Source organism: Pan paniscus, chromosome 19, assembly GCF_029289425.2.
Source record: "Pan paniscus chromosome 19, NHGRI_mPanPan1-v2.0_pri, whole genome shotgun sequence".
Lineage (NCBI taxonomy): Eukaryota > Metazoa > Chordata > Mammalia > Primates > Hominidae > Pan > Pan paniscus.
The window spans coordinates 98047103-98059650 of record NC_073268.2 but is presented as its reverse complement, the minus strand read 5'-3'; the positions used below and the strand labels follow the sequence as shown (position 1 = coordinate 98059650).

The window sequence follows — 12548 nt, the reverse complement described above, 5'->3', positions numbered from 1 at the left end:
GCGGCTCAGCTGTGCCTGCTGTCTGGGATGTCCACCTCCCTGAGTTCGGGTGAGGGTCTGCCGGGCGTCTGCAGCTGTGGAGTGGACGCTGGAACTACCCACTGCCAACCTACCTGACACCCAACAGCAGGGGAAGAAGAGGAAAGAAAATAAAATAGAAAGCACATAGCCCCAGGCAAGAAAGTCGAGGCGCCCTCCTTTTCCTCTGGGGGCCCCAAGCTGCCACTGGTATCAGCAGTGCCTTCACTCCTGACCTTACCACCGCTGCCCTCGTCTCCAGCCGGAGCCTCTCACAGGTGGCTTCTTTCCCTGGTGGGATGACCGAACTTTTTAAAAAAATTTTTCTTTGAGATGGAGTCTCGCTCTGTCGCCCAGGCTGGAGTGCAGTGGCATGATCTCGGCTCATTGCAAGCTCCGTCTCCCGGGTTCACGCCATTCTCCTGCCTCAGCCTCCCGAGTAGCTGGCACTACAGGCGCCAGCCACCAGGCCCGGCTAATTTTTTTCTATTTTTTAGTAGAGATGGGGTTTCACCATGTCAGCCAGGATGGTCTCAATCTCCTGACCTCGTGATCCGCCCACCTTGGCCTCCCAAAGTGCTGGGATTACAGGCGGGAGCCACTGTGCCTGGTCCCAGTTTTATTCCTGGGGTGTCTGAGCCCCTGTGGCTCTTGCCCTCTTGGGGTTGCAGAGGTCTCCCGCCAGTGCATCAGCATGTCGTAGGTGTACATTCTGAGGTCCCCAGCTCCACTCGTCTCCTTGCCCAACTGCAGGCCGGAATGGCAACCACACACCCTCTTTCTCCTACTCACCTTGTGGCCCATGGAACATGAAATGGCTCCAGATCCCTGGGCTGTAACGATGTCTTCCCGTGGGTGCTGCACGGCAGACCAGTGCAGCTCTGAGTCGGGACGGGAGGCAGAGCTTAAGGGCACTAGTGTGACAGTGAGAGGCTGAAACTCCTCCTCCAACTCCTGCCTCCTGAAGCCAGGACTGGAGCTTTTCCTGGCTTGTGGAGTGCCCTGCCTCAGACCAACCAGGTTGCATGGCTCCTGGGCTGCAGATGCCAGGGACAGAGGGTGAGATGGGGAATGGCTGTGACTTAGCTCCTGGCTGTGCTTGTGCCTGGAAATGAGTTCCTTGGTTGCAGGGGCAGGGTGGGGTTCCCTGAGCAGGTCTAGAGGTTCTCTAGGCCCATGGCACGACCTCATCCAGAGCAGAGCTTATTCCTGATGAGGACAAGTTGCTGCCCATGCCATAACGGAAGGGACCAAAGTCATCAATGTGCCCCACAGCACTGCCAGGTGCCCGTGAAGCATGGCACCCTGCTGGGATTTCAGGTCCGTTGTGGCTTCTACAATTGAGCCCTCCTCAGTGGGAATCCAGACCAGCCACAGCGAGGGCCGTTTCAAGAGGGAGTGCCTGTGCTTGACCTTCCTCTCTGCACACTGCGAGCCCGTGGGGTGAGCTGCAGATTGGCTGCGGGGAGGGAGGTGATGGGCACCCCCGGGTGGGTCATGTGCCCACCTGACTCTGAAAAACTCTTCTGCAGTGGGGCTTCTGGTGGGCTCACACGGGCCTGCACATGCTCAGCCTCCAGCCACAGCCCAAATGCCTGCTGACCCTCCTCTTCCTCGAACTCCTCCAACTCCTGTCCCCGACTGATTTGCCCTGTGTTTTTTCCAAGTCCCTCACGTTTGGCCAGATGCCCAGGACTCTGTAGGCCTCGGCCTTGAACATGGAGACGTCCACTCAATGTGCTGCACTCTGGGAGGGTTGTCCTGCAAGGTGGGGCTGTGAGGGTGCAGCCATCCACTCGGGGCTGGGGCTGGCTCTGTAAAGGAGGCTGCTGCCTCCTTGGTCAACAGGTGATGAGGCTTCACAGAGGCCATGGGTTTGAGGTGAGGGAGGGTCAGTGTAGCAGGAGTGGCCTCCAGCAGCTTCCTGAGCCTTAAGGGCCTGCATGGGCTCTTTCTGCCCCGTGATGGATGACTGGGTGCAGCTGTGTGCAGCCAGGTGGGCTGGGGAGACCCACTTTATGTTGGACAGCTGGCTTTCAAGGTCAACCGCCGTTGTGAAGGCGGGCTGCCAGACTTAATGAATAAAATACAAAGCTGGGTGCGGGGCTCATGCCTGTAATACCAGCACTCTGGGAGGCTGAATCCAGGGTTCGAGGCTAGCCTGGGCAAAATAGCGAGACCCTCCCCCGCCAAACTCTACAAAAAAATAAAATTAAAAAATTAGCTGGGCTTGGCACGTGCCTGTAATCCCAGCGACTTGGGAGGCTGAGGTGGGAGGATGGCTTGAGCCCAGGAGGTGGAGGCTGCAGTGAGCCAAGATCCCACCACTGCACCCCATCCTGGGCGACAGAGTGAAACCCTCTCTGTCTCTAAACAAATAAAACAGGACGTCAGGTTAATTTAAATTTCAGATAAAGAATGAATAATTTTTAGTATAAGCATACCCCTGATATTGCATGGAACATGCTTTTGTTACAAATTACTTGTTCTTCACCAGCAATGTGAATGACACCTCAGGCTCTACAACCCCATCCTGGACTCCGAAGTTCTGCCGCGGTGAGAGCCCAGCGCTGGGAGAAGAGAACGTGGCGGGTTGGCTGCAGGAGGCCGCAGGAAAAGCTGTGCGCTCATTGGGTCCCAGTGGTGAACTCTGATTGGCTCAGCTTAGGTCACATGCCTGGCCCAAAGCCAATCACGGTGGCAGAGGAAGCAGAGGTGTTGTGATTGGCCTGGCGTGGGTCATGTGACCGGAGAGTGGCATGGCTGTCCTCGGATCCACGTGCGTGCATGGCGTGTCTCTGCCCCAGAGGAGGCTCTTCCTGCAGCTTCCGGGGCCCTGGGACAGTGGCCTCGGACACCCTCTGAGGGCTTTGGCTTTTTGGAGCCCTGCATGTCTGGGGGCAGCACTGTTTGCCTGCTGATCCTTCAGAATCCCCGGCTGCTCCACAGTGCTCACAGCCCAGAGCAGAGGCTGCCTGGGCTCTGGTTGCGCAGCAGTGGGCGCTCGTCCCCTTCCTGTCCGGGCCCCCCGACATCACCTCTGGCCTTCTGCACCCTCGCTGTAGATTGGCTTTCCAACTCCATCCCCCAAAAAGACGGGCCGTAGTGGGGGCTTCCAGGAGCACCAGGCCGGGGGTGCTTTGCCCAGGACCAGAGTGGGGACTAACCGGGCCAGTGGTGAAAAATATAATTAGCCTGTCAGTGTGGAGTCTTCCCTCACTGCTCTGCTCACCGCCGGCCCCTGAGCCAGCCTGTTTCTTGTAAGTGAAAACAGATTTCCTGACAAGGGGCAAGATCATAAACTTGTTCAAAGGCTCCCAAATAAAAAGGGTGGTTTTAACTTTTCCCTCTCAGCAAACCAAATTGTGAGTAGGCTTCTAGACCATTCCGTCACCGCAGGAAGGGTTTGAGAGCCTGAGGCTCCTGACTGCTGGGAACCTTAGGGGAGAGGGGCTCTGGGAGGCGTCTGGTTTAGCCCACCCCACTGCCATCTGGAACACTTTTTCTCAGTGAAGTCCCAGCCCCTAGCCCCAGCCTCAGTGAGACCAGAGTTCCCACTGGCCTGCTAGCCAGTCTGCCCTGGGGCTGAGGGCCCAGGCCTAGAGGCTGTTCTCTGAGTCACTGTTTTCTGAGGTGACACCAGTGGAAGACGAGTCCTACCTAGCAAGCCCCTAGTCCTTCCTTTCTCTGCAAGCTGCCTTAGCTCAACTTTTGTCTTCGGATTAAACTAGTTAAAAGTAAGCAACTGTGGATGCCCCCCAGAAGTGCATTCTACTAGGGGCTGAGCTTCCTGGAAGGGCAGCAGGACTGCTCCTCTCCCTGGGGGCCTGGAGCCAGCTTCTTTGGCTTGCAGCTGCTCTGTACTGAGGAAGGGCCCTGTCCTGTACCCTTCGTGTGGCTTCTCGGAGTTCCTGGTGTGCTGGGTGCCAGGGCTTCTGTGTGCTGGCCTTCTTCCCTACTGGGCTCTGAGTTTCTTGGGGGTGTGGGCTTTGTGTAATCTTCTCAACACTGCATCCTGGTGCCTGGCACACAGTAGGTCTTGAGTTTGTATTAATACTTGTTGAAATGACGGACAGATGGATGGGCAGATGGACACAGGAATGGTTGTCTGAGAAGGAAACAAGATGTGGCCTTGCCAAGAACAGATCACGTCATCAGGGGTTGAGAACCAGCATGCACCGTCCCCTGCTTTGATGGGACAGGGACATCACAGGCCTATTCTGGCAGGATGACAGATTCTAGGATATCTGGGATAGGCTGGAGGTGTTGAGTTTCCCCACCAGCCCTGGGTATCGTGAGGGACCCTGCTGTCCTCTCTGTCCAGGGAGACAGGACTGGAGATTTTCCCTGAACAGTAGGTGTTGGCCCAGGAAGCCTAGGGTGCTGTGTCAATCCCCTGCCTTTCCTTTCTGTAAATGGGTGCAGTCAGTCTCAGGAACCTCCAAAAAACAGACAGGAAACGCCCATCAGAGTGGGCCCCGCTGACTCTAAAGCACAGGATAGAGCCTGCCTGAGAACTCAGTCTCAGCAAAGGAAAGGAGCAAAAGACACCAGAGGGATGTGGAATGTAAGAAAACAGATGCTTTTCCCAGTTCCGCAGCGACATCAGGCCCGAGACCATGTGGCATACTCATGGCAAACCCTGCTCTGGGCTCCGAGTGGCGGCTGTCCATGTCTGGTCTTTTTTTTTTTTTTTTTTTTTCTGAGACAGAGTTTCACTCTTACTGCCCAGGCTGGAGTGCAATGGCGAGATCTCAGCTCACTGCAAACTCTGCCTCCCGGGTTCAGGCGATTCTCCTGCCTCAGCCTCCCAAGTAGCTGGGATTACAGGCATGCACCACCACGCCTGGCTAATTTTGTATTTTAAGTAGAGACGGGGTTTCACCATGTTAGCCAGGATGGTCTCGATCTGACCTTGTGATCCACCCGCCTCGGCCTCCCATGCTGGGATAACAGGCGTGAGCCACCGTGCCCAGCCTTAGTGTCTCCTCTTGGTCTGCTGCTTCTTCCTGCTTTGGGAGGCCTTTGCTCAGGCCCTCAGGAGTCCAGGGGGCTGAATGGAAGCGGAAGTGTGTCTGGCCTTCGGAAGTGATGTAAGTGGCCCAAAAGCGTTGACTGCGGACCTGATCTCTGTGACGAGGCACTGACAGAGCGGAGGCTTGGAGGCCAGCCCTGCTCCTCTTTCTGCCTGACCTGGGCCTCTCAAGCCTCCCTTGGGTGTGGGTGGGGACACAAGTCCTGGGGCTTGAGGTTGTAGGCCAAGGGAAAGGGGCTGAGACCCCCATGCTGACTGGGCTCTGCCTGTGCATCCATCCAGAAATCCCTTGGGCCACCTGTGAGCCTCATCCTGGTCTTATGGGTGGGGAAAGAGACTCAAGGTCTGTATTTCACAGACACGGACACTGAGGTCCGAGCCACTGCAGTCAGGCTGCACCTGCAGGCCTGGCCCCGGGGCCGCACCTCTACCCCACTGACCCGTTGCCCGGCCCAGCTCCCCACCCGAGACAGGGGCAGGCCTGGTCCCCCTGGCAGCTGTGCTGTGGTCCCAGGTGGGCACTGAGTGGTGCTTGGGCCTTGAACAACCCATCCGCCCGTCCCTGGGAAGCTCACTCCCCTACACGCGTCCTCGTCACCATTATGGCTCCAGGTAGCCTAAGGCGGGTTACAGAGGCTGCACCGATAGGGAGGGCACGGGAAGCTCAAGGCTGGGTCCTCTGGCTCTTAAAGGAGGGAGGTGCTGGCTTCTCACTGGGACTTCTGGGGAGCGGGAAAGGGTGGCTGTTGGGGCGAGAGTGGAGGCCGAGGGGCCCAGGTTCCTGGTAGGGGCTTGGCGAGAGATGGGGCCGTTCAAAGTTATTCCCCTGGGGTGCTGCCTCTGCTTGTTTTCTTAGCCCACACCCAGGGGCCAGAGGCGGTTCCCTCCTCACCCTGCCTGGTACAGACTCAGGAGACCATTGAGGGGCCCACCCAGCATGGGCGTCCAGCCAGCTCCAGTGCCCAGTGACCCCGCGACGGCTGAGCGGTGCGGCTGCCTCTCCCCCACTCCCCGCCAACCCCCAGCAACCTCGCCAGGCCGGGGACGAACAATTAAAGCCCCCTGGTCCCCAATTGGTTTGTGGTATTAAAAACGAATTGCGATCAGCCAGGTTGTCATTTCTACCTGATAAAACATCACTTTTATTGATCTCACTCACCCAGCGCCAGCATTCATCTTGCTCCAGCATTTCACATAATGGCCCGTTTGTCTTGATCAAAGTGTAGTCTTGCATGTTTAACCCTTGGGGCTCCGCAGCTGTGCATGCCCAGCCCCACTGACTGTCCTTCCCACAACGCCCTGCCCTTTGCCCAGGGCCTGTTCTGGGGGCAGGCAGTTCTGGAAGGCAAGGATGGCCCTGTCTGAGATAAGGTGGGAGGACGAGGGGCAGAGAGGTGATGGAGGGGGAGAGTAGGACGGCGGTGTTGCGGGGCCAGAGCCAGGCGTGAGTCCTGCCCTTAGATTCAGCAGTGTGCCCTGCAGGGCTCCTGGGGAGGTCAGACCCTCGAGGTCGGGGGCCCACCTAAGCCTGCCGTCAACCCCACTCGCTGAGCCTGGGTCACCTGCCTCCTGGGCTCACCCAGACCATTCCTGGGCCCACTGGTGGCACCCCCTTCAGCCAGGCCCCCTCCCCTCTGGCCGTTTCCGGCCCTCAGCCCCACCTGGACCCCTAGTCTGGCCCTGTGCCACCCTTAAAGCCTTTCTCTTGGTGCCAGCCCCTCCCCCCAGGTACCTGTGCCGGCCTGGGCCCTCAGGTGTCTAGTTGACCTGGCCCCTCTAACCCTGACCCCCTCTAACCCTGACCCCCAGGTGCCTGGCTGGCCTGGCCCCTCTAACCCTGACCCCCAGGTGCCTGGCTGGCCTGGGACCTTCAACCCTGACTCCCAGGCTGCAGAACCAGCGCCTCAATTTGACTGCAGACTCTGCTTCGAGCCCTTGGGGCACCCATTGTCAGAGAGAGAGAAGACAGGCTCCACGCTGCTCTCAGGGGCTTGAGATTTGGCCTCTGCCACCCTCTAGCTCTAACATCAGTCCCCTACCTCCCCCTGCCCCCATTAACCACCTGCTGGCCACCCCAGCTGTTCCTTGACTACCCTCTGTCTGCCCTGCCCTGCCCTGGGCTCTTCCAAGACAGCCCAGGTGTTACTTCTTCCAGGGAGCCCACCTGGACCACCCCAGGGACAGTCAGTTCTTTGTCTGCTTTGCCAGGTGCGGAAGTCCCCGCTGATCCTGCTGCCACATGCAGTGGGGGGCGGGGAGCCGCAGTGCTGCCCCACCAGGCCTGGCTCAGCCCCGATACCACACTCTTGGCTGAGATGGGGGTGGCCGACCTTGGGGTTCCATGGGTGAGGTTATCTCAGCTGCGTGGCCCCGGGTGCAGCTGCTGGGCCCCACTGTTCTCGTCTCTCCCATCTGCCTGTCATGAAGGTGGGGCCATGGGCCGCTCACTTCCACTGTGGCTCACTGCTTGGTACACTGCTGGCACCAGGCAGTGCTGGGTGAATGGAGGATTTGAACCTGAGACCTGCTGGCAGAGGTTTCCTGTGGGCTTCCCAGGCAGGTGTCACCTCTCCGGCCTGGGCCTCATCCGGCTCTCTTGCCCCAGAGTCCCTGTCGGCTGCCTGCGGCCTCTCCGTGCGACCTGCTCCATCAGGCAAGCTCCTGGAGTGGGCAGGAGGCGGCAGCAAGTCCTGGCTCAGGGCTCCAGGAACCGGGGCAACAGCCGCAGGCCTTCCTCCCTGTTCCGGGCTGGATTCTGCCCGAAAAAAGTCACTGAGATCACTGAAGTCAGGGTCTCCTGAGCCCACAGGGAGTGTCTGGCCTCACCCGTCTTTCCTTTCTTGCCATAGAGGACCCCTGACCCAGAAACCTGGTCCAGCAGCCCCCCCTTACTCAGCACTCGGTCCAGCAGCTCCCCCTTACTCAGCACTCGGTCCGGCAGTGCCCCCTTACTCAGCGCTCGGCCCGGCCAGGGCCTCATCTGCTCCCTGCCCTCGCAGCAGCCTGAGGCACGGCTGGTCCCTGAGCACCTCTCTCCGCACTCACCGGCCCAGGAAGGCACTGCTGACTCAGGGACTCCGTCCTCCAAGGACCATGTTTCCTGGCCTTGGACGCAGCTGTGACCAGGCACTCAGGGCCCACTGGGACAGATGTGCACCAACTTCATGCAGCTTCCCAAGATCCCGGCGGCAGAGGGGGAACAAGGAGGGTCCCCTACCCCCTGCAAGCATCCGGCTTCCTCTGGGTCTGCAGCCTCATGAACAGGGCTCTCTCCAGCTGGGGGTGCACTCATCTGTGTTCCCACACCCGGGCCGTGGGCCGCCCCTCCCAGGATGGTCATTCACGTCGGAGACCCTGCCCAGCGTGGCGGCTCGGAGACTGCTCTTGCCCTTCGTCCTCTCCAGTGGAACCTACTCTCGCCCTGGACTGGTTCAGGCTGGACAGGGACTGTGAGAGCAACCAGGAAAGGGACCCTCCTCCTGGAGGGACCCCACCCCTAAGACCACTCTGAACCCATTCCGGTCACATGACCCTTTCCTGGCCTGAGGGGCTTCACTTGGGCCAACACAGGGGGCGGTGGGGAGGCCTGGTCCAGAAGCCCCAGCTCTGGGAACGAGAGGCTTCTGCTGAGCCCCCGGAGCCCTGGGGGCCCCCCAGGAGTACCGTGGGACACAGGACCCTGGACCACCGAAAACCTGTACAATAGTCCATATATTTATTCTTAAGCAAGTTATCAATAAAAAATTTGATACTAAAATGCCTTTACATAGAGTCTGCTGTTCATAAAACCTTTGTGTGTTTTTTTGTCCATTTTGTTTTTAGTGTTTACATTGAAAAAAAAATCCAACCATCCCCTTAGTTTACACATTTACAGGAATCGTGCCTTCGTCACGTTAACCACGGTGAGAGGGGAGGGGCCACACCATTCACACGCACACAGAAAGAAAAAAAAAGGAAAAAACCAGGGACAAAGCGGAACCCAGCAGAAGCGGGATGAGGACGAGGCGGCGGAGCAGAGGATCCAACCTCCGTGGCTGCACCCTCCTCGGCCCTCTCTGGAACTCCAGTGGCTCAGCATGCCCCCGTGCATTTTTCTTCACTTGACATCGTTCTGATCCCCGAGCCTCAAGCAGGACCTCGGCCAACCACCTCCCCAGACAACCACCGGGAATGAAATATTGCACTCATGCGAGACAAAGGGTAGGCTCGGGGGTGGGAGCGGGGGGCTGGAGGCGGGGACCCCCGACCACAACATAAGCCCCCAGCCTTGAGCCTCCTGGGGAGCCTCTGGGAACGGCCCTTCAGGGGGTCCAGCCAGCAGGTGAGAAACAGGCCCCAATGGGCCCGAGAAAAATAGGGGGCCAAGGGGACCTGGGATTGGGGTACAGGGCACCCGCCAGCACCCTGCTTCGAGGCCTGTGGTGTGGGGGACACAGAGCTCGTCCTAGAGCAGTGGCTAACTTGGGGGGCTTTCCTGAAGCTCCCGTGGGGCCAGAGGAACCTTAGTGTGGGAGGACATAAGGAGTGTGTGGCCCCCCATGCGTTTCTGAGGCTGAAGGCTGTTGGGCTCAGGTCCAGGCAGCCTGTCTGTCCTTGGCTGTGGGAGAAGGGGAGGGGTGTGAATTCTCTGGGGATACTGGGGCAGAGCCCTCGAGGGGTGCTGCTTGCACCTGGGGCCAGGATTTGGGCTCAGGTGGTCAGGGGGACCCTCATTCTATGCCCCAAGCACTAGCCCATCAGGCCATCTGCCCCACCAAGTGGCACAGAAAAGGCCGAGAAACCTTCAAAGGGGTTGGGGCAGGCAGAGGGGTCCGAGGGCCAGGCAGATTTGGCTGGTGGAAAAGGGGGCCCAGGAAGGGGCCTTCCCCTGCTTGGGGTGGGCCGTGGGGCAGGGCCTGCGTTTTATTTTCTTCTCCCCTGGCCACAGCACTGCTGGCCTGGCCTCACCACCATCTACCCAGCAGGCCAAGGGTTTGGGGGCACCAATAAGGTGGGTGGGAAAAGGGGTGTCTTTTGCATGCACTCTGCTTGGGGGTGAGGAGAGAATCTGGTGGGACTGTGAACCTGCCCTCATAGGCCCCGAGCCCTGCCCAGTTCAGGAACCCGGCCAAACTGCCCCTTCTCACGGCACCTACTACTTTCAGGAAAGTTAGGACCCCAGGGGTGAGGAGGGGCTCAGAGCTGGGCCCTGCTTCCCGAGTGTGCCAGGGCGGCGAGGGTGAGGGGGGCGAGGGGCCAGCCCCTCCCTGCTCTGGGTGGAGGCCAGACTCCTTGGCCTCAGACCAACTGGCCCCGGAAACAGAAATCAGATATAAGTTGGAATATGATTCAGGAGATACAATCCAAACATTGCTTTTTCTTATCAAACTTTAAAATATTTGTTCGTCTTTGTCTTGTTTTGAACACAGGTGAGATGCTCACGGCTGTTGTCACACTCCCTGGTCTGGGCTTTGCCTCTTGAATCCTTTCCCCATGGGCCCCTCACCACCACCCCCTGCGCCAACACTTCTTTTCTAGGAGATGCACTGAAAGCAAATAAACTTGACCGACTTTCATCTTACACGGTCGTCCCCCCAAGAGATCAGAGGGTGCCGCCAAGGGTCCCACCTGACCCTCCTGTGGCCTCTGCCCCCTGCCCCGAGCTGCCTCTGTTGTCCCAGGTCCCCCCGTTGGAACCCAGCTGGGCTGAGAACAGTGCATTTCCAAAGGAAACCCCAGGACAAAAATCGACACTCACGCGCACACACATACACGCTCACACACACCTTGTCACGCGGATGGGGAAAAACCCTTTTCCACTTTTTTCCATAAAACTTCCCCGCAGAAATACAATATTTACATAGAGAAATAAATAGACAACACACCTGATTTCTGCTTTCCCTGGTGGGAGACAGTCGGAGGTACTAGGGAATATGGCTTGGATTCAAATCTCCCGTGAACTGCCGGTGCGGGAAACGGAGGGCGCTGTGGGTGGGGCGGGCCGGGGACCCATGAGGGCCACAGCCCGACCCTCCGCAGAGGATGGGACGGGACTGGATTCCGACACCTGGAGCGCTCTTTCCAGGGAAAACCGTAAGAAAGCCTGGGTCTTGCCCTGTGGGCTTTTGCATATTTGCTCAGACGCGCCCTTGGGAGGCCGGGGCCGCCTCCCGCCCAGTGGCTTGGCCGACGCCAGGCTCCGCACACAGGGTCCCTGGCGCAGGTGGGAGGCATCTGCGGTGGGCGGCTCAGCATAGGATGGGCACGCCGTCGGCCGTCACCAGGCGCCCGGTGGTGGGGTCGTAGGTGCCCGCCAGGTAGTAGAGGTCCTGCCGGTCCTGGCACTTGCGGCTGCGGGCCATCTGCTCGTACTGCTCGCGCGCCACGACCTGGCACTTGTGGGAGATGGTCTGCACGTCGTTCTCATCCTCGTGGCAGGACTGGTACAGCGCATTCTGGGGGCGAGGCGCGTGGGGCATCAGTGGCCGGCCTTGGCCGGTGCGCCCCTGCCCAGCCAGGAAAGACCACCCGCCCACCCATGCTCTGTAAGGGTCACCGGATGGACTTCTGTGTGGCCGGAAGACGGGGCCGAGGAACCTGCCAGGGACCAGGTCCAGGCAGCCCTGTCTGTCCAGAGGCCGAGGAACCTGCCGGGGACCCTCTGGGGGCTGTCGGAGTCAGAGAAATACTAATTTCCCTGAAAGATGGACGTGTCATATGGTCTGGAAAATGGCTTCTTCTCAGAGAGGAGCAGAGGGTGTGCTGAGTGCAATTTCTGTCTCAGGCTGGCACTGGAGGCAGGGAGGGCCCACGGGGTGGGGGCTGCCACACATCCCAGGAGTGAACTAGACCTGCCGGATGCTGAGCACTGCTGTGGGCCACAGCCCCCCACTGTGGGGAGGGACCTGGGAGCCCTGCTCTAGGGCATGCCCATGGGCTGTGCGGCTCCCTGCAGGGCCGTGGTACCTGCTGAGCGGGGGCTGTGTGGTGGGGCCAGGTGCTCCGTGTTGGGGCACAGTGCTGGCTGCTGTCGTGTCCCCTCCCTGGGGCCCCGAGGGGGGGCTGGGCCCCGCACCTGCCCGGGCCTCACCTTGCCGTCACACTGCCTCTTGCCCAGCTTGGTCTCCTCGGGGTGGTAGAACCACTTGACCTTGACCACCATGTTGCTGCCCCACGACTCCCACATGCTCTCGATGCGGCCGATGTAGGGGAGGTTGGGCCGCCCAGCTGACAGGAAGACGGCACAGTCCCCGACACGCAGGGTCTCCTCGCCCCGCACGATGGCCTTGTAGAACAGCTTCCGGGCCTTCCCCTTCATGCCACGCCGCTGTGGGGGACATGGGCAGGGTGGCTCTGAGAGGCCGGGGGGCTGTGGGGACAGGTGGCGGCCAGGAGGCATGGAGGGTGTGGCGTGGGTGTGAGTGTGAGTCTGAGTGTGAGTGTGCAGGGCGCCCACAAGGGCAGGAAGCCGCAGCACCGCGGCTTAAGGCCATGGCAGCCATGGATCTGGAGCAGG

General features: G+C 59.6%; 1 protein-coding gene and 1 pseudogene across 7 annotated transcripts in view; both read right to left on the bottom strand.

Moving 5' to 3' along the window:
• Window positions 1–8746: 8746 nt before the first annotated feature.
• LOC103783756 (uncharacterized) lies at window positions 8747–11045 on the bottom strand (annotated as a pseudogene).
• Window positions 8747–12548, bottom strand: part of BAHCC1 (BAH domain and coiled-coil containing 1) — a 70770-nt gene continuing 66968 nt past the window's right edge. For all 7 annotated transcript variants that reach the window (XM_055101973.2, XM_055101975.2, XM_055101972.2 and 4 more), the window contains 2 exons: window positions 12123–12359; window positions 8747–11487 (listed from right to left, as the gene is read on the bottom strand). In XM_055101973.2, coding sequence (XP_054957948.2) covers window positions 11281–11487; window positions 12123–12359 — 444 coding nt within the window. In that variant the 3' untranslated portion in view covers window positions 8747–11280. The remainder of the gene's footprint in view (window positions 11488–12122; window positions 12360–12548) is intronic.